The 24,538-nt window shown below is 36.8% G+C and overlaps 1 protein-coding gene and 1 long non-coding RNA gene across 16 annotated transcripts in view; one reads left to right on the top strand and one right to left on the bottom strand.

Annotated features, from left to right (window-relative positions):
* unc-13 (protein unc13 homolog) overlaps positions 1–24,538 on the top strand; it is a 378,276-nt gene that overhangs the window by 279,537 nt on the left and 74,201 nt on the right. For all 15 annotated transcript variants that reach the window (XM_069130578.1, XM_069130571.1, XM_069130572.1 and 12 more), the window contains 3 exons: positions 3,736–3,779; positions 7,251–7,341; positions 19,952–20,029. In XM_069130578.1, the coding sequence (XP_068986679.1) occupies positions 3,736–3,779; positions 7,251–7,341; positions 19,952–20,029 (213 nt within the window). The remainder of the gene's footprint in view (positions 1–3,735; positions 3,780–7,250; positions 7,342–19,951; positions 20,030–24,538) is intronic.
* On the bottom strand, positions 16,482–23,720 carry LOC138188680 (uncharacterized). The gene is made up of 3 exons (XR_011175618.1): positions 23,550–23,720; positions 16,661–16,726; positions 16,482–16,596 (listed from the first exon to the last, which is right to left on the bottom strand). It is a non-coding gene; the product is annotated as an uncharacterized LOC138188680 (long non-coding RNA).

Genomic DNA, 24,538 nt, shown 5'->3' with positions numbered 1-24,538 from the left:
TACCGATACTTAAAACATCGATCTTGAATCGAAAAAAAAACTTGGAAATCTGCGCTAATTAATTATTATATCAGTACGATTAAACAGTACCAAACTTCTGGCTGATAGTGTAGATATCTTGATCAGAGAAGTGTCGCCGAAAAATGATATTAATAATTAGTCAATACGAATGTTCCTTACGTGTTATTGAACAAAAAAATCGTCGCAGTGTCCTGTCAGGCGTTCACATCGTTTTATCGCACTTTTTCTCATATCATCGGTGTCGTTTGCCATTTTCTAAACATTTCATATCTCATCTAGGGACGAAGAGAAGCCAACCACAAAGGATAGTCTATCTTTCGGTTAATGAAAATCATTTAATCGAGGCTTCTCGATCTATGTAGAGTGAATTTATACGGTCGTTGATTTGTTGCATAAAACGCACAGATCAACACGCCTATAAGGGGAAGGTACATACGTTTGTTAAGGCCTAATCAGTAATGGACAACTTGTTAGCACTGTAATAAGTACACGATACTTTCGTTCTTAAGTAAACGCTTGTCAAAATTATACTCGCGAAACGATGCTATTCCACGTAGGTTATACGCGTATAGTAATTACTCAGTCGTAATTAACATGCCTTCGAGCGCGTCTCTGTCGAGAATTGATAACGTTTTGGATGCATGAATAAACAACAGGGCTTTGTTTTCACTCTTGATTATATTTGCTTCTATCCTAGGTAGTCTAGTTCTGGACCAGGAAATTCGTTTATCGTAAGATTTAACCCTTGTGTAATATAACACGAGAGAGAGAGAGAGAGAGAGAGAGAGAGGGAGGGAGAGAGAGTTGAACAAATTGTCAAGTATATAACATTACAAGTTTTATTTCTAAATTTTATTGGACGCTACGTAATCGTTACGAATTATCGAGCGTATGTGGTGTGGTTTGACATAAAAATACAACATATCTCGACGATAAAAAGATAAGATTAAAATTAATTCTTGTAATTGGTCATCTTTAGATTTGTTTAACTAAAAAGATTATAGGAATCAGAATAGCGTTGAAAGTTATTTAATTTTGGAAAATATTTGATTTGCTGATAATGTGTGGTGTCAGTTAAGGGAAAGATAAAGAATATAATAGACAAATTGCTTTTTACGAAAGATATACTGTATTAATATATAGCAATTTTTAGGATTCAATAATCAAATACGAAGAGTGACGTCTTAGAACCCTTTTTACTTTTAATCTAAATATAAAGTAATTTTCTACTTTTTTAATTTGAGTATAAATTTTATTGCAAGAGAATTCGCTGTTAAAATGGATCAGGCACTTTCTGCAAAATGATTTTCCGATGTAACGCGATTTTCATTTCCCAACAGCCTATAACAACATCCAACTAACCTACTGAAGCTATCGCTTTCAAGCTTCACATTGAACGTCATATAATTAGCTATAAAGATATAGAATGTCAAATTAAATACTCCCTCATAACTGAACTTTGCAAAGATTTTAGCTGAAAATGTAAAATATGACATTATTTCTTTGAAAAAGCGGGTACATAAATCAATCTGATCGCATAAAGTGAATCGGTAAATTAATATTCTAATAAATTACACCAACTCTATACATATTCATGTTCATTTACGCATAGTCATTCCATTGCAATTGCTCCTATCAAGCAAATACATAGATCCAGTTTCTTCAAACATTTTATAAAACGTACCTATACTAGAGAAAAATTCTAAACTATCGAAAACTCGCTCCGTATTTTTGCTACGCGACTTTACAAGCGCAAAAATAGTCCCTGTCTTCACGGTTCGACGAAAACTATATTCCGATCAAATGATTTCGGAGCGTTCCGCGAGGAAAAAAATTCGAGATACGTTGTTAACAGCGTTATTCTCATTCAGAGGACGTGCTCGAAGGCGCCCACTTCGTGGCTAAACGTGAACGAAAACTAAGGCGAAAAAAATAAAAATGCAAGCAAGCAAGCAAACGAACGAAAGAAAAAACTCAAAAAAAAAAAATTAAGAAAACGAAGAAAAAAAGGTGAATACGAAGTAAAAATTGTCATGCTCCAGTGTTGTCTAAATAAGCTTCTCGGGTGAAAAGAAACCCCCCTTTTTCCGCAAGACTGTTCACGCGAAACGATCGAGAATTAGGGCAGTGACAAGGAGACAGGTAGATAACGGGGGATGACGTCGAACGGCGAATAACGGCGTATAAGAGAAAGGAAGGAAAAGAGAAAGATGAAAGAAATAAGAAAGGGACGAAGAAGATACCTGTGGCTCTAACTCTAAATATACTTGTTACGCTATCCATAAGTTTATATCGTATCTCTATCTTGACAGAATTTACGAGGTATTGTACGTGATATTATATTTATACGGGCTGTTACACACTGTCTCCAATCTTCCATTCCTTCGTGCGACACCGGGCGAACGAGACGGATAGACAGATAAGGCGCAGGCGAGTGCATACGTGGCGATAAGAGGTGGGGAATGGAGAGCGAGAGGAAGAAGGACAACGATGGAAATCAAAGACGAAAATTCACTACAAATCTTTCTAATAAAATTTCCACACCAATTTCCATTCTTATTGCTCGCATATGATTATCGGCTAGACGTTATTAGACGACTAAAGTAAGAATGAGAACGAAATTCGATAAAATTGTTCGAGGGGGAATGATGAGAAGTATAGAACGAGTCGCTGGAAGGTGAATAATTTTGATTAAGAATTTTAATCTCCTACCACGAAAGGAACGTTCTTCGTACGGCTAAGCTACGAAAGATACGATCATCCTTTACCTCGATGGTGCAAAGTTATTAGTCGAAATCGTCGTCCTTTGAACCAAAATATCCTCTTGGAAACTTTTGATTAACGAGTATCAGTGAAAAACCGTGATCCATGGGGAGGAAATTAACGGTTAGAAAAAGGATGTACTCGTCGGGGAAACGAAGAAAGAGATTAAGCTAGAAAGTTGCTGCTTCGTCCCTGGTTCTGGTTTGCGCGGTTGTTGAACGCCGCGATGACAATCGGGGCGAATTCGCAGAGACAAAAAGCGAGCCTGCGAGCAATAGAGGTGGGAACGGACAAGGTGACAAAGCCGGAGAGAAAACGGCCACGAGGATAGAAGGTTTTAATCTGAGTTAACAACTGAGAGGAAATGGTCGAGACAGAAAGGACACATCGGCAAAAAGGTGACACGTAAAAGAAGAAGAAGAAGAAAAAGAAGAGGAAGACGATATATGAAAACAACGAGAATTTCTTCCCTTTTCTAGTCGTCCCTGGAGTTGTAAGTTGAAGAGCAAGAGGATTGCTGCGAGCGAAGAAGAAATTACCCTCTTCCTCTCGAGTCTCCGATCAGCGCTCGATTCTCTGTTTCAACGGAGCTTTTCTTACCTTTTAAGTCGACGAAAAGAGACTGATTTGTGTACAGGGCAAAGCATTGTGCGTGCGTGGCCACGAAAAACGAATGGAAAGAAATTTCTAATCCTCTTTGCGTGCTTCTCGCGAACAATTAATAAAAAAGAATAAGAAACGAAATCAGAGGATACGAACGTTCTCTTAATTTTTATTTATTTTCGGAATTGTCTTTCTATTTCGTTCCAGTGGTCACGCGTTTCTAAAGACTGTGTACAATATTTTTTCGTACGCCTGCGCCGTCGTTCGCGCGAACGCGCGTTCTCCCCTTGGTTTTTTCGAACTGTTACTAAGCTTGTTTCTTAATAAACTTGTTTTTTTGTTTGTTAGAACGGCAGTGGACCTGGTGGCGAATCCGGTGGACGAGGCAACGGGTGAGTAGCATCAAACGTTTATCGATCACGAGTCCAATTACGTCATTGTAATCGTGCTAGACTTTTATCTTCCCTGTTTTCCACGCTGCAAACATTTTTCCTTGAACAACGAACGAGTCTTTCCGTTTCATGTCTTTGACGATTATCGTGTGAAATTTCTTTAACCCACTTGCAACTTCTGTCTATGAATATAAACGCGATTTTTTAGATGTTTGAAAAAATGACGTGGTATTCAAGAGGCGGGGGCAAAGAGAAAGAGTTTAAATATTAACTCTGAATTATATTCATTATAAAATCGCTCGCTTGATATTTTATGTTAAATTATTTTATAGATAAAAATATTTTCATTGCAGTTATTTTCATTCAGTCTACGTACATGTGCTTATATAAATATATTAATTATATTATATGATATAAAAATTGCGAAAAATAATATTCAGCAGCGAGAACTATTCAACGACAAATTTACGATTAAATTTTTGAACGTGTCGCGACTGGAACCTTTTCAGAGTAAATTACATTCCATAACGTCAAGCTGTTATTCGTAACGTTTAATATGTTCCATAAAATAAAATGACAAAATACAGGAACGAACGGTGGAGAAGAAATTTTTATCGTAACAGCTACGAATTCTGTAGTTCACATTCTGTGATAACAGTGTCATCGGTGAACAGAATTGCGAATTCTCTTCTGTCCATCTCGCGCACGTAAGAGGGAAAATTCAATGGAAGGAATTTGATTTCATAAAAATAATTCGTCGTCGAAGAATTCAAACTCTGGCAGAAATGAAACTGCAAACGTCACATTTCTCGTTGGATCAGGAAAGTTCGGTGGCATAAAAATTCTATCCGTATGTTTCTATTAAAATCTCCTTGTCCAATAGCGTCTGACAGCGGAATTGGCTACGTAAATGACAGCTCCTGGCTTATTTTTCCATTTCTTTTTCTCAGTTCACCTCTTCCTTTATATTTCTCGAATGTAAAATACATCGTGTGACTTCTTTTATTACGCTTTTGTTTGCAACGACTGTTCAACAAAAACAACGAAATTTATCTAATTACTTTCTTCTTCTTCGTATTTCAAAATACACGAGCTTCGAATTGAAAGTTTAACATTATTGCTCATAAATATTTTCAACAAAGGATTTATATAGTCGTCGCGTATTTAAAAAAAATTCCAACTTTTTAACAAGGATACGATCTATTCTAGCAACTAAGGAATAAATTTATAAAAGTTCCAACTGACGAACTCCGACTTGTGAAAATCCTAATTATGTATTCGATACAATTTAGCGACAAACTACGAATCCTAAGCTTAATGATAATGCTTTCGTTCGAATATATGCAATAAACGAAGTTAACGAATGTATTAGCATGGAATGATCAAAGATGTTTCTAAAACGAGAGCAATAAATTCTTTACAAGGCAGTTAAATTTGTTCCTGAGGGTCGTATTGTTACATTCACGACAAAATTCATCAGGTTGAAAGCCACAGGCCATTTGTATAATTCCGTTGCCGTAAAAGTCGACCATATCTCTGTCCAGCTAACGTTTAGTCGATCGTGCATTACGAGAGCACAGAATTGCTGATTAAACGTTGTGAAACTCGTATAATAGCGATCGATTCTTCGAACCTACGTATAAAAGACATATTGGCCTGTAATTAAATTGTTGCAACGCGGTTCCCTGGCTTTAATGCGGTTTCTCGGATCTAGCGTCTGATTTTGTAGAAATTGCAAATTCAGGAAATTAATAGCGAATAAAATATTAAATGTATTACTATGAAGATTTGCAAGAAGATAATAACTGAATTATCGAGTTGATACGAAATTCTATGAAATTTGAAGAAAGATGTAATTTTTTAGTTAGGCTGAGCACCATACAAAAATATACAAATCTTATTATGTCGTAATTTAATTAAATAGAAAATTAAATAGAACAATTTTCCAGGTATATACTTGAAACAAAAGAAACAGATATTATTAGTAGCATGTTCAGTATTCCAGTATTAAGGAAATTAAAGTTCAGTAAAATATTTCAAACTTTGATATTGAGATCATTAAAACGAAACTTATGACAAGTATTAAATTCAATATTCAACTTTGTACAACTTATTGCGTGAATGTGCGTCTAAATTTATCAACTATTAATTTCTCAGCGAATGCTACAACTTGGTTTTTGTGAAATTTTAAGAAGCAATGAATACCTGCAATAATCAGAGTAAACTTGCATTAAGCTTAAAGTTTTGACCATGGTCGTTAATACTTTACCATCCTGATAATTATCTAGGAAAGAAGCTCGAGTAAACGACTTCCCTATGAAAGGCATCAACGCTAATTGCAATTCAAGTGCGAGTGATTGGTAGAAAGAAGGTTGCGTGTTGCCTGGATGAAAAAGTGAAAAAAAGAGACGATAATGGAATAAATGATTTGAAAGTGATGGATCGTATTACACAATCGCTAACAGTGCCGTCTAATGTTAATTCGTAAATTTGCAAACAAAATCAGAATATCCGAACGCGAACTTGCGGAGAATTGGGTCATCGTTTAGATGAAACGATAAATCTCGGCTGTACGTACAATCTGAAATATGTACAGGTTCTCGTGTTTATAATCAAACACGAAATCTTCTCGATCTCTGATATTCTTAATTATATTCGATTATCTTGGTCGTGTTAATTAATCCCTTGTGCGATATACGTCTAAAAATTCTCCGATAAGGAATATTCGATTAATTTCCGGCAAGTGAATTTTGAACTTCAATAAAAAGAGAAAAAGCGTCCTCTGATGATAATGGGGGAGGAAGATCGGATAAGTGGGTGAGTTAAGGTTCCTTAAAACTTTCTGATCGGTTAAGTAGCCCGGCATGATCTTCAAAGACGAAGTTCCCAATTTAATCGGAAAGTTCGATTACTTTCAATCTAATATCGATCCGACCGGCAGCCTAATTCACAAAAGATTTATTACTACGATCAGATACTTCCTTACACGCGATCCTATAGGTAATCTACGATCCAAGTACCCATAAATTCGGCCCCCGACCAATTATCAGGCATTCTGACGTTTTATAGGTTTAATTACATGATTGCTCCAGAAAAATATTCCCGAAATTCCTTGAATATTTCAAATTCGTTGAATGAAGAGTATCGATCGGATACCGGGCCTCGTCTTCTCGACAGGATCCTCGTTCAATGATCCTCATTCTCCAAACAGTCGAGGAAAGTTTTCTAAGTAGGAACAAAAGTTCTAGAGTAAATAACTAATTTGTAAATGTAATTTACTACGAAATAGATTCTAGTTCATATTTACATAAACTTGTTTCATCTTTAATCCTCTACCTCGTTTTTCTACGAAGGAGACCACCGTTAGATTAATAGTTCCAGATCACAAAAGTCTTTAACCCGACCCTGAGCGTACGTCCGCTGAAACGATCCTTTAATCGAACCTAACGTTTCCAATTGCTTTTCTTCCAGGCATCCAGGAGACAATCCATTCTACAGCAATATCGACAGCATGCCGGATATTCGGCCGCGCCGAAAGTCGGTGCCATTGGTCTCCGAGCTGGTACGTAATCAATTGTCCATTAATGTAGCCGGAAAATGTCCTATCGTTTATGCAAATATGGATATGTACACGTATACGAGACACGGACGCGTATTCACGTTGTCCGAATCGTCTATGCCTACTCGTGAAAAGAAACAATCGTACGACGACGGTATCATTTTGTTGGTTTACCGTTGTCTCGTCATCGTCCTTCTATTCGTTCTCTGTCCTCATCGACGTCGCGTCGTCGTCAATATTGTCGGTGTTCTGGATCGTGGTCGACGTAGATACTTTGAAACTTTTGCAAACCAGAAAATTATTTCAACAGCCTATGTGACTGTGCTATTAAATTTGTCTTAATGCTGTTTATTAAATTCTCTCTAATATACATTGAAATCGAAACTACCTCGAATCGACAACGTTAGACTGGTAGGGTAAAGTTTTCCTATTAAAAACTCGGTCTTTGCCGTTTTATCGCAAACGGAGCGTAAACTTCGGGAAAGTGAAATCAGAATCTATTTTCAGCCTTTGCGGTCTCCTCTGCCTATACTTTGTTCAACTTGCGTTAATAGTTCGAACGTTGGATAATCGGTTCAAATTTATTACCAAACGTTCTATTGAATATAAACGAAATTATATGACTGTTTTTCATCTTATCTTTTTCAATGTTTTCTTATATTTTATAATTTGTGGACAAAAATTTAATTCTCGATTGAAGCAGTTTTGGAGATGCTTCGAACTCACGTATAATTTAGATACCTTATTTTGGAAATTTTATATAAATGATCAAGATAGAAGCAACTTTAACGTTCAAACGGGATTCAAAGTTCGTTTAGATAATAAAACTCAAGTAACCTATGTATTTATGAGTTTTGAACGTTACTGGGTATTCTTATTCGAAAGAATATTCTCCTTCGCAATTCATTTCCCACGGTACAAATTAATTATGCTTCAATTAGCTCTGTTCGTCCTTTTCATTCTGGATCTTTGCCGTAGCTTCAATTCAGAACCGTTTCTTCGATTGATATTTTCCTCCATTCAATTGAACTCTCGACCTTCGTCTCAACGAAGCTACTGATTAAAGGAATCGTAAAAAAGAAACAACAATATTATTCGCATTCGCCAATCGTATCTTTAGAATGACTAAAATCAAATTAAGATAAATTTGTAATTGAATTCATTCATTCGTATTGTTTCGTTCTCCATTTTAAATAATTAATTTCACAGTTCCATTTGATAAACGGAGGAAAAGGTATAAAATTTTGAATATTGGTCATAGAAAGTATAACGTTCGTATTTTTGCACAATAAATCAGCGATTATTTACATAATAATAATACACGAATTCGTGCATGTGTGTCTGTGTGTACGTTCTTCTACGATTTCTTATTCAGAATTATTACTGTCGCGTGTTATCAACGTTAAGAGCTTCTAACAAATTATGAATTCGATATTATCAATGCCCATCCTTAAAATTCTTCTAATCAGAATCACCATCGAATGAAACTTCTTCTTTATTCTACTAACATCACTTTTAATACACACTCGTCGTTGCTATAATCACGTATAGTAATAAATAATTCACTATATTGAACAATTCGATAAATCGACGACCACGATAGACACCGACCAAAGCTTTTCGTGACCAATGCTTCTTAACCCAATCAAAATGTGCTCCTTCTAAAAATATGTCCATATTCTCGCAGAAGAAAACGGGAAGGGAGAACTTCCGTTATGCAAATTTCTTCCCGTAACCTCGACCTTGTATCCCAAATGTAAACTCAGCTCCCTCACGATCCTCCTTCTCCATCGGTAATTCCTGTTGCACCTTGCTGTTATCCATGTTGAAAACGTCGCTATCCTTTGAATTCATTTGTTTGCGTGCTTGATCCTTGCAAGACGACGACGTCGAACACGTGAGGCTATTTTGTCGCGAGATCGATATCTGTCGTGCCGTTCGTGTTGCCTTCGAGAGTCATTTGCTTTCGAGATGATACTATCGAAAAGCGTTACAATATTTTAGGATTTATATAAATTGCCAGTCATAACTATTAAAAGGACATTTGCTCGTTATATTTATAAAACTGTAAGAAATTTTAATTTATTTAGTATCAGATGATTTCATAAGTAATCGTCGTTGTCTCTTGTTTCGCATTTTAAATTTCTAAGATAAAATAAAACGGTGTTTACTAAGATTTACTAATCAACGATTAGAAAGAGTGCAAATAGCAACAGTATAGAAATGATCGATCAGCTAATGCAATCGCAAAGGAAATTTTGTTTTATCATGATAACGATTAGTTATATATATTGAAATTAGTAAATAAAATGTTTAAGCTTCTATGAAATATCAAAGTGTCTTAATATTTATGACTGGCAGCGTAAATGTGACTGGAAGAATGGTATCTTTCTCGAGAGTGACTCGATTATCAAACGGCCCTTCTCTTCCTCGTCGTGCAACCTGATTGCGTGTACTGCGTTTCGCTGTTACGTCGTTTTTCGATAACTCAAGATTTTTCCAGAGGAGCGTTACAGACGATTTCACGATAAATTACTGACCATTCCAGCCTGAATGCTAACAGAGTGGTCGCGTTCGTCTTTTCAACAAACTTTTAAGGGTTGCAAGTTGGGACGCTTGCGAGGTTGTTGTACCTTAATAGAGAGATTCTTATAACAATTACATGGAAAAAGGATGTTAGAGCGTTTTTACGATGGAAATCTTTTAAATTTATTAGTTGACCTTTTAAGAGGGTAACTTAAGATAAAGAAGATTTCTCGAAAATCGTCTGTAAACTGTCCGCTATTTGTATACTCCGTTACTAGTGCTTTGCAGAGTATGTTCGTTCGACGTTATTAAACTTTCTACCGAAGATCCGGGCGTCGAATAGCGTTTTTGTCCGGAACATATGTTGGACGACTCGCTGTGAAGTGGTGACACAAGCGTTACATGCAGGATTCCTGTAACCTGTTGCTCGTAGAAGCTTGAAGAGTCAATAGAATCATCGTCGAATCTCGTCGAAATTCTAAGTAGAAGTAACCGCAACTAACTTATTCGAAGAACGCTAAGAATGGTTTTCTATCGAGACGACAGACTTCTATTATTTCACAGTTTATAAACCGTTGATTTTGAAGAAACAAGATTTTGATAATGTTTCAAGTTTTTAGTCGAAAGTCATTGAATACGAAGAAAATTGCTAGAAAGTATTTTCCAGACTAATTGTCCACGGCATTCTATATCTTGTACGTAATTATTCACTGAAAGCATTTGAAATTACTTTACGTCGTTCAATATCTACGCAGAGTAATAAATATCAGCGATATTCGAGATTCATTTCAATATTCTACGTTCCTCGATAAATTCCTACTTTACTCTAAACTTGTACAAATTTCTCAAATCATTTTCTCCTGTACAGATACCGAGACGCGTCATCTGACGTTGTAATATTTTTCTACACGCAGGTCGAATATACTTTTATACCAAATATTTCAAGATATCGAATGTGAGCAAAAGTACGTTTCCTCAAAGTCAACGGAGAAAAAACCAGCTCGGTATGTTCGGTTAAATCGCTTCGTTTGACAAATCCATACGTCCGCGCTATTTTTATCTGTGATTTAACATTTTCAAGAACACGATGAACGACTACCATTTAGACTGACCAAGGAACTTACCTCGCGAGAAGATCTTTTGTGTCGTTCTATTCGTTTCAGCTATATTTCCGAAATGCTGCCATTATTCCAAGTCAAACGTCTACATTGGCGTCACGGTTTCCACCGATAAATCTGCGCGGTCCGGCTTTTTTTACAGCGCGATAAATCCGTCGCGCTGGGTATCATTTCCAAGATTACCATCGTCATTACGACTCGACAACTTGTCCGTGAATCGTGTTGGTCGTTAAAAGGTACGCGTTCGTAAAACGCGCGTTTATCACGAAGACGAAGTCATCGCGTAAGCGTTTCTCGTTTTCGTTTTTCATCAACGTGTGACCTCTTTTACGCTTTGCGTCGCCATTTCACGGCCGTATCGTCGCGTGGAGAGCTTCTAGCGAAACAATATGACGGCCGCAACGAAGAAGCAACAAAAACGCGGCTGCAAACACTCGCGTATCACCGGACTTGTGATTCGTTTACAACTACCGTCCTCCTTTGACTAACCCTACGTTCTTAACGGGTCGAGCGAAAATTCCAAGGAGCGTTTAAGGAAATTGAATGGACGTCGTAGACCTTTCAGGCACTGTTTGATGCTACACATTTATATTTTGATGCTACATTCGTGTGAAAATGAACGCGATTTTCTCTCCTTTTTTAAATAAGCAGTTTCTGAATCGAATTTTATTAGTTTGTAATTTAAACGATTTCAAACAGGAATACATAAGATAACACGTGATGTACGTATTTGTGGTGCAAATGGAAGAGTAAGACTTACATACCTATATACATGTGTTAATTTTAAGTATATGCTCGAAGAAAATCTTCAAAGAGGAGTATAATTTAGTTCTGCTAGCAAAACATGCAATTAATAGTTCTAATTAATAAAATAATTTTCAGGCAATAAATGTGTTACGATTTATAGACGGTAGAGTATGCGGTGAAAGAAAGTTGAAGGTGTAAAAGTAAAGTTTTTGATACGAGATTTTGTCTCTATGTTTGTGAAACTCGATAATTTATTACATATTTTCTGACATATCTTTTTATTATGTAATAAACGAATCGTTACTTATCAATATTAACATCGATGTGTCTAGAAAATACTGCAATACAATTCGCAGAATAATTTGTAGTATATAGGCTTCTTTGAATATCATATAATCATGATCTGTAAACGAAATTACTAAGAAATATAACTTCCTGCAACCTTTTAATATCTTCAATCCCATTTAATCAATTTTCAGTATTGAAATCTCTCGAAAATGAAATTTCATATTCCACTCACATGTAAGAAATACTATTTTTCTTCCAATTGTACTACAAATTATGTTTCATCTTGTGTGCCACGTGATTCAATTCGACCGACATTGCAGAAACACAGGTAACAAATGCAGCAGAAATTAAAGTGACCGAGCAAATTCCAAGGTACGCGATTTAGACGACTTTTTCCAACGAAAGGTATCGCTGTCAGCGATAAACGTTTTCGATGGTCAAGCATTTGCTCTACATATATTTCTCGACGATAGAATTCCGTAAAAGAGTTACGGTAGTTCTTTGTTCACCGTGTTGTTCTTTTTCTTTTTTTTTTTTTTTCTTTCGTTTAGAATCATTTTTAACTGTGTCGTTTAAAAACTTAACTATTAACGTTTTCGATCAAAACGCTCGATTAAAACAATTTCCGATGCTGTGGCTATAAGAACAGTTAGAAACAAAATCCACACACCAATTTTTATCTGTTTCGTGTGAAAGAATTTCCGAACGCTGCGAACCAAAACCACGTAGATACGATTCGATAGACGTGGAAAAAGAAAAAGTTGCCAAACGACCTGGAAAAGAATTGTTCGGCAAAAAACATAAATAAACCGAAAGCTTTTAAATTAGTCTGATGAAAAGTTCTCTATGAAATCAATCTAAAGTTAAAAACCACATATACAGCCGAACGTATTTCCTTTTTATTCGCCGTAAGTGAAGTGCCATTCAAATAAAACGATAAAAGATTCTTCGTCAAGAAGCTAAATGTCGAATTCCCCACGCAAGGCTTCCTCAAACTTGTGTACATACGATAGAAATTTATTTTACAATATTCTTGACCTTGTTTCTCACGAATACAAAAATAATTGACATATAAAAACGACTACAGAAAAGTCTTTGCTCGTTTCTATATTGAAAAGTTTCACAGAAACTTTCCAAGCAACTCGTTCAAGAATCGCTATAACCTCGATATCGTTGCATTTTCTACTTACGTGGTTCATGTTGCATACTTAACGCAAAGAAAAGTGGAAATTTCTCAAGGGCTAGAATACCGTAGCAATGGCCTAAAAAAACATGTTAATCGCAAGGAAAGCCGAGCGTGGAAAGCTCGAACGAAATTCTACGTCTGATACGCGGCCTAGCGTGTAACGGCAATTATCTGCGTACTCGAAAAGACGCGTCGTGTTTCGAAAAGCTCGAAAGCTGTGCTCGCTTACGTCACGCTCGCCCTTGCGACTTCCGCAGCTCGCGTGTTCGTACGTCGACTTTAAACGGAAACTCTTAAAAGCAATGCGGTCCGATCGTGTTGAAAATTATAAACAAAATGGAAAGGGAAAAGGCTCGTTACAACGTTATTTACTTTTCTCGTATATATGGCTTTCTGAATAATCTGGCTTTTTGAATAATCACATAGGGATAAAAGGTATTCAACTCGGTGAAATTTAATCCTTCGCGACTCTAGGCCAGCTTTCGATATTCCGTTGCAACGTGTTTGAAGTTATTGTTTTATTTGCTGATATTTCATATGAATTTTCGTTATTACGAATATACGTGTTTTGAAAGGATGCGAGGAAAATAAGGGGTTTGATGAAATTTGTTAATTACGATATTCAATAGAAGAATGGTAATGAGTAATGGTAAATGAAATAATGATACTTGATGTGATATTGGTATTGAATCGTTCGACCAGATGTCGACAAAATAATGAGATTTAAATATTAAATTAGAAATAATTGCGATTACGTTTCGTATTGACTTGTAATAACAACCAAATGCTTATTTATTTATGTGCAGTAATATTGGAAATATTATACAATAATAATCGTTCGAAAATAATACGGAATTCATAACATTCTAAATATGGTGTTCGTGTCAACGTGTCGTAAATAATTTTGTTTAAGAGGCAACGAAATTTTAATTCTTCGGAAAACTAGTTAAACTTATACTTTGTAATACCATATCTTTTATATTTTAATGACATGATTTACATCGTCATTCAGGCCGTTGCAATGGAATGGATGAAAGCACGAACATGCAGTTCTAAGGATAAAAGATAACGCCGATGGAGGAATGCTGAAATTCTATCTAAGTCTAAATGTAAAGTAAAAGAAATTCATTGGATAAACGATGAATGCATCGCGCGATTATTTTATTCAAAATCAAACGCTGAAAAGGGCGTGTTTGGAGCCGTCTATGTTCGTAATAGTGAAAAATTCTGATGAGAAGTAATTGCATGGTTTAAGGGTGTAAACCTTTCAAGCGAAGCATTTCTTGGCGTTATCACGAGAACCTTGAAGTGCTTACAAAATGCCTGTTCTTGGAATTAGTAATCCATTGAAACTTTAAAATTAGAAACTTTCATACAATTTTAGCCTATACTCGTGAAACCATGTAATCAAAGCCTCTTAATCGCGGACGTACTTGGTCAAAAACATGGAAGCACTTTTAGCATCATAATTTTACTGAAACATTGCTAAGTTTTTATTTTTTAAATTAAAAAAGAAAAAGATGTATTCGCCGTTTAGTGGAAATTTCTTTTAAAGCGTGAAGATACGATTAAAGTAGCGAGTCTTAAAGTTTCTAAAAAAAGATGTCTTTGAGAAAAGTTATGCACCATCCATAATTGATTATGCGAGCCACGCAGTTGCGTGCTCCACGTACTTATGCGTCACGGATAATATTAATATTTAACCCTTATATCTCGAGTAAAAAAAAAAACCGAGACAATATTTTACGTTCGTGAGAAACCAGGATAATATCCATCCATTTTCTAAAAAATGTTTAATTTACGCTTACAAATACATGCATATAGACGAGAACAAAAGTAAATATAACGAGTAAAGAGAAAAGCTAGTAAGAGAAAGAAAGATTAGGTTAAAAGTAGCTTACTGATATTACCTAAAACCCTTGTGTCTGTTAAATGATCACATCCTGCATCTCGGTTTACTTCACTCGCCCCTTTTTACGCCCTCGCTACTTCACGCGACTGTGCAAATCGAACCTTTCAATGTAACTCGATACACATCAAGTAAAACATTAAACCAGCGCTATCCAGGATAGCTTTCGATTTTCGAAATCTCAATTATTTTATTTTCTTTACTTTAGCGCAAAAACTATATGTATCGCGCGTCAATAACGTTTTACACATTAGCAACCACAGGTAACGATCCATTCAAGGAAAAATAAAACTGCACGGAGTATAAATTATGGACAGCACTACTTTAACGCGTTTCATGGTATACGACGATTTAGCTTTAATAAAACTCCGGCGTCAAAGAGAAATACAATTACGTCGTACTTCGATTATATTCAAATTCAGTAAACTAACATTTATCCAACTTTTAACATTCGACATTTCCTCTGGGTCTACTTTGCACGAATAAAGAACCGAGGAAAACTTCAACATTGGTATTTATCACGAAATCATCGATGAAGCACATGCAGCGTAGATCAACTTCCAACGCTTAAAAAAGATTCCGACAGCTCGAACCGTGACTTCTCGATATTCGATCTTTGCGTGGCCTCGAACAAAGTCCCGCTAATGAAGAGCATCGATTTTCGCTCGACCCATTGCGTATGTGTTCTGTGTGAAGTCTAGTGCAATCGATACGGACAGACTTCTCTGAAATTACGTATATTGCCAGCGACGAGCGGGATTCGAGGAGCACGAAAATAATGTCCACGATGGACGTCTTCCGATGTTTTCGACGATCGCGCAGTACGGCTCCTCGAATCGCCTCGAATCTTCAAACCCCTTTAGAAATCTCGACCCGTCTGTCTGTGACCCCTATGTATGTTCGATGTCAACAATTTTTTTCTCTTGATTGTTGTGTACCGTGACCTTGCTCCTTGGAACCCCGCGTCCAAGAAGTGCATTGTCCCATCTAGTTGAACCGGAAACGAGAGCCCCGGGCGATCGATGGAGAACCTACGAAAGTTTGCGGGATCTCGAGGGCGTGCAGAGGGCCTCGCTTGTTTTGGCGCAGTTTGACGTTCGCGTTGTTGTTGTTTAAACGTAATTCACGGTATAATTATATTAAATACATTGAAGGGAGCATTAAGGGGTTATTGCAATGGAATATGCAATTGCGCCACTTCGATCCAGCAATTTTAGGTTCTCGCGTTCAACGAGAAGGAATAATATTCTGAAGCAAAGCAATTGAACTTGGAATTCGATTACGTTTGCAATGTAAAGTTCGATATTGTAGATTCTTCTATGGAAAGTGAAAGTAGGATAAAGAATAATATGAAGATTCGATTATCCATTAGATGCTTAAGTTTGGAAGATTATTACCTGTCTTGTTGAATGATCGACGCGCCGTTTCATACCTCCCGTGTCTCTAATCTCTAAATGTATCTGTTATCCGTAATGTATGAGACACTAGAAAGAAAAAAAAAAAAAAGAAATCAAACCAAAAAAGCTGCAACTGATAACACTTACTAACCGGCATATAATGCCATTTTTCTTTGTTTGTTCTCTGTGGCGCCCGTTGTTGTATCCACCTGAACACCTGAAAAAAACAAAACCACTCACTGAAAAAAACCTCTCAAAAAATCTCAAAAACTCTACCTCCAGGTCTTGAAGGTACTAATTAAATGCCTCCTTAACGAAGTTTAAATAAAAAGGCTTGTTTTCGCCGTATGTAGCGCATGCTTCAGCTTCTATGGATAAGTATTATTCTACTTCTTTCTTTCTTTCTTTCTTCTTTTTCTTTCTTTTTCATTCTTTTCATTTTCGCAGAATTTTTCTTTTCCGCTTGCTCGCACTCGCTTCGATATGCACGCGCGCGCGTGTGCTTTCTATGTCTCACGCTTTTCGATTATCTCGCTTTGTTTACTCTTTCGGTTCCGTGATTCCACTGATTATTTCATCTTCCGTACATCGCAATCGCGCGAGCAACGTTTCCAACGCGCGATCTCCGCCCTTCTGGCGCGATAACCAGCTTAATTACTTCGTAACTCACCACTACCCAGGGATTTTCTATATATAACCGAAGGATTTTTCTTTTTTTTTTTTTTTCTTTTTTAAGTAACGTTACGAGCTTGCGGGCTGGTCTCGCGTGTCACGATATAATTATCCGGGGACCGACGCGACGTTCACCCAACCATCTCGTTGCTGTACGAAAAACGAGATATGCCGGTAATTGAGGGAAGCGACCAGCGTGCTTCCTGTACTTGAAAGGAAATGTTGCTCGCGACCACTTTTTGATCGTTCGCCACATTTTTGCTAATTGTCGCCTCCGTATTCCGATCTGTTCTGCTGTCGCGTTACTTGAACCGATCTCTGACTGTGATCACACTCGGAAGACTAAATTTTTCCAATTTTCGTAATGCTTCCAAGTTTTACAGCTACGACGTTTCCATGATTTCTTTTTTATTCCTTTGATTCAGTATCGTTATTGCGTCAAGAAGAAATAATGCGAAGACAAAATGGAAGGATTTAATCATTCGAGATGTATCACAGGCATTCGATCGTGATCTTATTTGGTACTTCAATCTTCTGAGTGTACCCGCATGCGTAAGAATGTTGATCACGATGATGCGCATGAACGAGTAGACGAAATATACGATAGTTAGTAGGTACAGAATACGACACGTTTGTATAGCATAGTTAGACGAGTAACTCTAGATTTGACGTTCTGAAGGCCGTATCGCGATTACGTTAGCAGATAAAGTAACCTACGTGTCATTCCTCCTGCTCTTCCTTTCTCTCTGATTTTCACTTTCTTCCAAACGATGTGTCTTTTGGTTTAAAAAGCGAGAAAGGGACAGCAAAGGACGGTTTGTCGTACATCCTGTAAAATGCAAAGAGAAAAGAAAAGAAAGGTAGGAAAAAGAAGATGGACAATTGCAAAGGATATGTCCAAATAGACAAATATGTGCAATACTACAAATATTTGGAGAAATATGCTAGTCGAAGTAAGGGGATGCTGTATACGATAAGAGGATTGTGGCGATCGCACATAATTTCCATCGAACGTGTACAATTCGACATGTGTGTAGTACGTACACGTACGAAGAAAGTTGAAAACGTAGACGAAGCCACGGTGCACCGTGCGTGAACGCTTGTAAATATATATATATATATACACACCACGAACACGCTTTTGAGAGAGTAGAAAAGCCAATAGAGTCGACAGCGAATGTAGGTGACGCGCGAAATTAGACGCTCCGTATTAGTCGTCTATCCACGGAGACAAGACAGTAGCGCATGCAATGAGCACGGGGCCCCGTGGACAATATCTTAATTGAAATCTAGCCAACCGCAAATCCTACCACGCGCCACACCAACCAGACGTCATAAACTAATTGGATTAGATTCTCTCCGTAGAGATTCACCAGCTCTATCTCGCTCTGCCTCTCACTATCACCCCTACACTCATTTATATCTCTTTTCATTGCTCTATTTTATTCACTTTTCTTTTATTCTCTTCTTACATATTATATTCGTCTTTTCATTCGTCGTTTATTTTATTGCATTACATCTCATTATGTTTCTTTTTTTTTTTTTACTTTTTTCTTTTCTCTGCATTGTTTAATCTTACCCTTTCTTACTTCCTTTCACTTCCTTCATCTTTGTTTCGTTAATTTTAGATACTTTTCTTCTTCTCGGTTTTGGTATTTCATTTCTAGCACCGATTTCATTCAGCTACTTTTTCTCTGTGTCTTTTACGAACGATAATACGTGTCTCTTTTTTCTCTTTTCGTATTTCTTTCTTTTTTTTTTTTTTTTTTTTAATAACGATTACAAATTCGTTTTCAAACAGAGAGCTTCTCGATCCTGTTTCAAATATTTGTGCCGATGTATGAAGTTTGTTTTGCAAATATAGCGAACGTTAAATATTAGCTCTTTCAATTGCATAAATATTTATTGTTTTTAATTAGAGCGTATCGAACGTTTTTATGAATCAATTTTAAAATCAGCTGGTTTGTTCCGAGATAGCGAATCTTTTCATATCGTTCTTCTTCATATTTGATCTTGTTATATTTGAAATGTCTTTGTCTTGCTTTATTAATTTTCCAAACGGATCTTACCTTTGAGCAATAATGTTTATTCTTAATGTAATGTAATATTGTTAGATAAAGGATCAAGAAGTTTGTTCTCTGGCCACGATAAAATGCTCGGAGCACGGCTTCGAAATAAGCCAATGTAAATAAAACACATCTTATCGTGACTGTAAATAACATTTGTAAATAACAACGCAAATGTCACAAATATATTTGGCATGATACATCCTTCATAAATCTTTTTCTTTACTCGAAATCGCAGTTTCTTATACGCGACACTTCTCAACGCGTGAAATTTATGTTCTACGTTTTTGAATATCAATCGAATGATCTATGTTAAAATGTAATTTTCAGCGTCACGTTTCCATCATTTATTTCGTCAATTTGTCATTATCTTCTCTTTTTTCAATAACTTCGCAATTGTTTCCGTATAAAATCCATTCGTAATAAAACTGATATATTTATTTTTGTAATACTATCGTTGTAAAATTTTTCTGTCTTTCCGATGATTCGTACATTTTGCGAGTCTTCGATTTATTCAGTTTTTCACCGATTTCTCTTCTCGTTCGTTCTCATACTTCTTTTCGTTATCTTCTTTCCACTTCGTCATATTTCACCATTCAATTACCCTCTTCCTGTTCTTTATCTCTGTCTACATAATAGAAAAGAAAAAGACCGGAAGATATTGTTCTCAAATCAGATGAACATTAATTTCTATCTTTTCTCAGACAATGGCGGCGACCAAGAGGAACGCGGCGGGTCTGACGTCGGCGGTGCCCAGAGCCACGTTAAACGACGAGGAGCTGGTAAGAATTCGTCCTTTAACCACTCTCCTTTCAGGCATCATCGTCATCTTTCGCGTTGCCTATTTAACGATTCGCCAACAATCTGCAATCGCTATACAGCGACGGATAATTTCTCATTACTCGCGTGAAAAACGATCGCGCGCCCTCTTCAACCAATTTACCGACAAAATTAAAGACAACGAGAACCTTATTTGATATTTAAATCGAACGTTTAAAATGAAACTTGAAATTTTCCAATGAATTTAATGTTCAAAATTTTAAGATCGAATGTAGGAATATTAATATGACAGCACCATAATCGAACGTTTTTCATCGCGATACACGTAAAGAAAAGCTATTATCAGGATGAAACATCGATTAGTATCGCGATCGAGATAGAAAATCCAAAGAATCGACGTTTCGTGTTCCTGGGATGTTTAGATCTGTGTTAGAACGAGGGTGAAGAGCGTTTTCCGCGCGAAACGTCAAGAGATGAGGAAGTGAATTGAAATTAAAGAGACGTTTCCTCCGGTCGAGAATTTTAATATCCGCGAACGAAGCTCGTTAGAGGAATCTTGATAGTCAATTTTCGCATGGATGTTCGTGAGATAGCTGTGCGGAACGCGATGAAACACGACCGTGTCGATTTCACCAAATGTCGTAAAACATCGAGGTTCCATCAGCATTGATTGGAAGATCGCGTGAGAAAGATAGACAACCGCGATGTTTTATCGAAGGTCGTGACGACCAGATACCGCGAAGATACCGAATAAGTGCAGAGTACGGTCTGTTTAAACGTGCAGATTGTTTCTTAAAGTCTGAGGAGATTGTAGATGTTGTTGGAAATGTTTGCGATGGTGGCAGAGTATATTTTCTTGCAGATAAATAAATGAATGAATAATGGGTTCTCAGGCAAAGTGAAATTGAGCTTACGTTAGAATTAAAAAGCTTCGAAGATCTTTGGAAAATTACATATCTCAAAAGATTAGGAAGAGATAGTTAATGATATCGAGGACAAAGACGAATTAAAATTTTGTTTGATATATGTCAGATCGAGTATTTTATAAAATTTGCAACGAAGTACGAAATTTCCGATACACGCGAGTCTTGCAAATTATTTTGAAATTCCTATCGCTAACAGGCCAATAAGCAAGTTTCTTCATTTCGAAAGGAAATTTTCAAAGTGATCGTAATTCGTACGCCTTGAAAACAAACTATATTTACCGTACACGTATACGAGATTCGTGTCCGCCATCTCAAACTTGGCTAATATTGGATTTATGTTCACCAGAAGACAAGTATTTTTCCTGCAACCTCAACTAAACAACAGTGATAAGATATTTTCCATGCATTAAGAATCAATCTGTCCAAATTTTGCTATTTTTCAGGCTACTGAAGATACGAAAAATTGATTACTTAAGGTTAATTAATGAAACTTTCGAGAGGCATTTCTTGTCGTCTCCGCGTTGTTTTATCGATCATTTTGATATAGATAACGAGTAAAGTTAACATAGTAAAAGAGACAAAATTTTTACAGAGGATTCATTAGAGACACGTGTTATTCGGTTGATTAAATTTATCGATACAAGTATCAAAGTCCTTGGAAGCGATGACTCGAGCAAAAATTCACTTTTACTGTCGATTTTACAATCTACTGTAAAAAAGGAACACCTTCGTATTTTCATCAGTCTAAAAAATAATCAAACGTCCGATCGTTTAAACGGGCTACGTCACAGCAAGAAACTAATTTCAAGCAGAATGACATTTCAATCTCGACGAACGATTGTAGGAAGAAAAAAAGTAGGAAAAAGATAAAGGAAAAAAAAGTAGCAGTTCGCGAGACGTTTTATCGGGCGACGATATTTTAAAAGAAAGGTTCGCGTTGAGGGAAGCGCCGACGTCGACGCGATCAAGTTGGCATTAACCAAGGATCCAGCTCGCTCAAAGTCGTGCCATATTGACGTGGCGTCAAGGCGCGGCAATTTCATTCTGCGCGACGATTGGAAACATCCAGCGTTTCCACAGGGATGATAAAACGCGAAAAATTCACTATTACGTTTAGTTAGAATGATATATTAGATAGTAAGATACGCGTCATTGTAAAATTTAAGATAATCAAGATAAATACATACATCCACGAGCGTTATCCAGCGATGGCTCGCCCGTGCAGCTGAACTATAACCTCTGATAATTTGTTTTCTTTTCACATGAACTGTGCTGCATTTTATCCTCATTTCCGCGCTATTTTCTTTCACGTAAGTGTGACCCAACCTGTCTGTCTCTTTTTCTTTCATTCTTTCTCTTTCTTCTATCACTGTCTCTTTCTTTGCCTTGCTTCTTTTTCTTCTTCTTCATCTTCTCTATCTCTATCTCTCTGTTCTGTCTCTTTCTATTTCTTCGGAAAAACATGTTCTGTGATACTGAAGAAAGCAACGTTCGTAGCAAACCTAGACGAGACGTACTTTCTTTCTTTCTTTCTTTCTTTCTTTCTTTCTTCCTTTCTTTCTTTCTTTCTTTCTTCCTTTCTTTCTCTTTCTCTCTTTAGCGGCTAGGGTGAACGTTTCAAATACGCATATCTGCATAATAATTTGTATTTGTACACACTCGTCGCGAGCATTGCCAAACGTGAGCGCCAGTAGCGATCGAAACGTGCGGTACAATCGCGATGTATGTATGTATATGGGTCACGTGTAGGTTACTCGCGGATATGAGATGCTACAATGGTCATGTAAACCGAGTATAATTAGGATAGAGCTAGGATACTCCGATCCCTGTTCATGGGTGTCGGATGTTCCCCGTGTTCGTCACGTTGCCAAATAGAATCGACTAATCTACGTTCAGTGGGAAAACGTAAGACATAACGGCGTGGAAATCTCACGGCTGTCAATTTCTCAACAATGTCCTACTATTAACGAATCTTGGCCAGAGAAACGACCTGAAATTTCTCTGCGAATTTATATAGCTCTTTATGTGCTATTTATATAAGCTTCATTAAATATACAAAAGCTCAAGATATTTCCTAAAGGCAGATTTTACATTAGAAGTAATCGCAATCGCAAATTGTGAGACTCTATGTTTCTGTAATGAAAATTTTAAATAATTCGTAAGATCAAAGCTTGACATTTTTATGGTATTTCGTTCTAAAAAAACGGGACATTTATATTTAGAGTATACGGTACAATATGTCAATCATAATTCCAACTTCAAGCTTTTATGAAAGCATTCGCTCGACATAGAAGCATTGCATATTACAATTATCAACGTGCGCTGCTATAAATTCAACATTAAAATTCAAGCGACGTAAGTCTTTACGTGAAAATTCCGCAGGTGTCTTATCGTGTTTTGACACGAGATTTTACACGAGCGTAGAAAGCTCAAAACTGTTCGACATTGTCTGCTATCCGAAGCAAAAACTGAGCATAGAAAAGTGGGGAACATCCTGAACTCACGACGTTACCCTTATAGTGCTTTTTAGCGGATCGATGCTTTTACATCCCTTGCAGAGCGTTCCAATAGTACAACATCTAGAAAACGTGCTCACCCTCTCTTTCTCTTTCTCAATCTGTCGCTCTTTCTCTCGAAGTCTTCGAGGCTGTTGAAAAAAGCCGAGCAAATCGGTGTAAGGAATACTTCATCGAATCGATAGGAAAAGTATTGTTTTTCTCTGAAGGAAAATGTCCCAATAATGTTCCATTCGTCGATCATCCGACAGGAGGTCCTCTCCAAGTGTCGATACGAGAGAAAGATAAAAATCGAAGAAGAGGAGAACGGGGACGAAGGGGTCTCGCAAATCGACGACACCTCGCGCCTGTTTACTTCCGGAGACACGAAAGAAATAGATACAGTAACCCGTGATTCCTTGTAGCGTCCTCTTATAAACTCGACTGCGCCGATTTCACCAACCAATTCGCTACCTGTGTACGTCAAATATGAAAATAGATTGAAAAGTACAAAATCTAGACTCAGTTTTTTTTGCTGAATAATTTATTCTCTTTGATGATGTAGCACACGTTCTTTGTAACACACTGTTTTACCAGTGTCAGAGCTTCGATCCTTCATTCGATGACTCGTCTTGATTAGAAATTGAAAATGGCACGAATGAAGGAAAAGATTTTTGAGGAGAAGAGAATTACGCGAGTCTCGAGTGTTAAGTATGGTAGCTGTTGATGATGTTCGTATTGGTAAAAGTTTGTTGGAAACAAGAGCAGAATCGGGAGATATTTAATTTTGCAGACAATTTTCTATGTACTTTTCAAGTGGAGGTGCTTCGTCTTTGTTCGTCTTGTAAATACCATATGCTGTTAATATTACTATTGATAAAATAATGTCAAAGTAACTCAATATATAGGAGAAACTGCATGAAGACTTTGAAAACAGTGTACATAAATTTCATAACTTCAAAACCAATAGAATTTACCAATGTAAATGCACTATGCCATATCAACTTTCGTAAGCGAATGTACATACGTGTTTTGCATATTCTCACTAGATCAAGCAACCTTCGCAGTAGAATCGGTTAGATTTTTAATT

Source organism: Bombus flavifrons, chromosome 2 (genome assembly GCF_040668555.2).
Source record: "Bombus flavifrons isolate JBK064 chromosome 2, iyBomFlav1_principal, whole genome shotgun sequence".
Taxonomy (NCBI): Eukaryota; Metazoa; Arthropoda; class Insecta; order Hymenoptera; family Apidae; genus Bombus; species Bombus flavifrons.
This window is presented reverse-complemented; position numbering and strand designations above follow the sequence as displayed.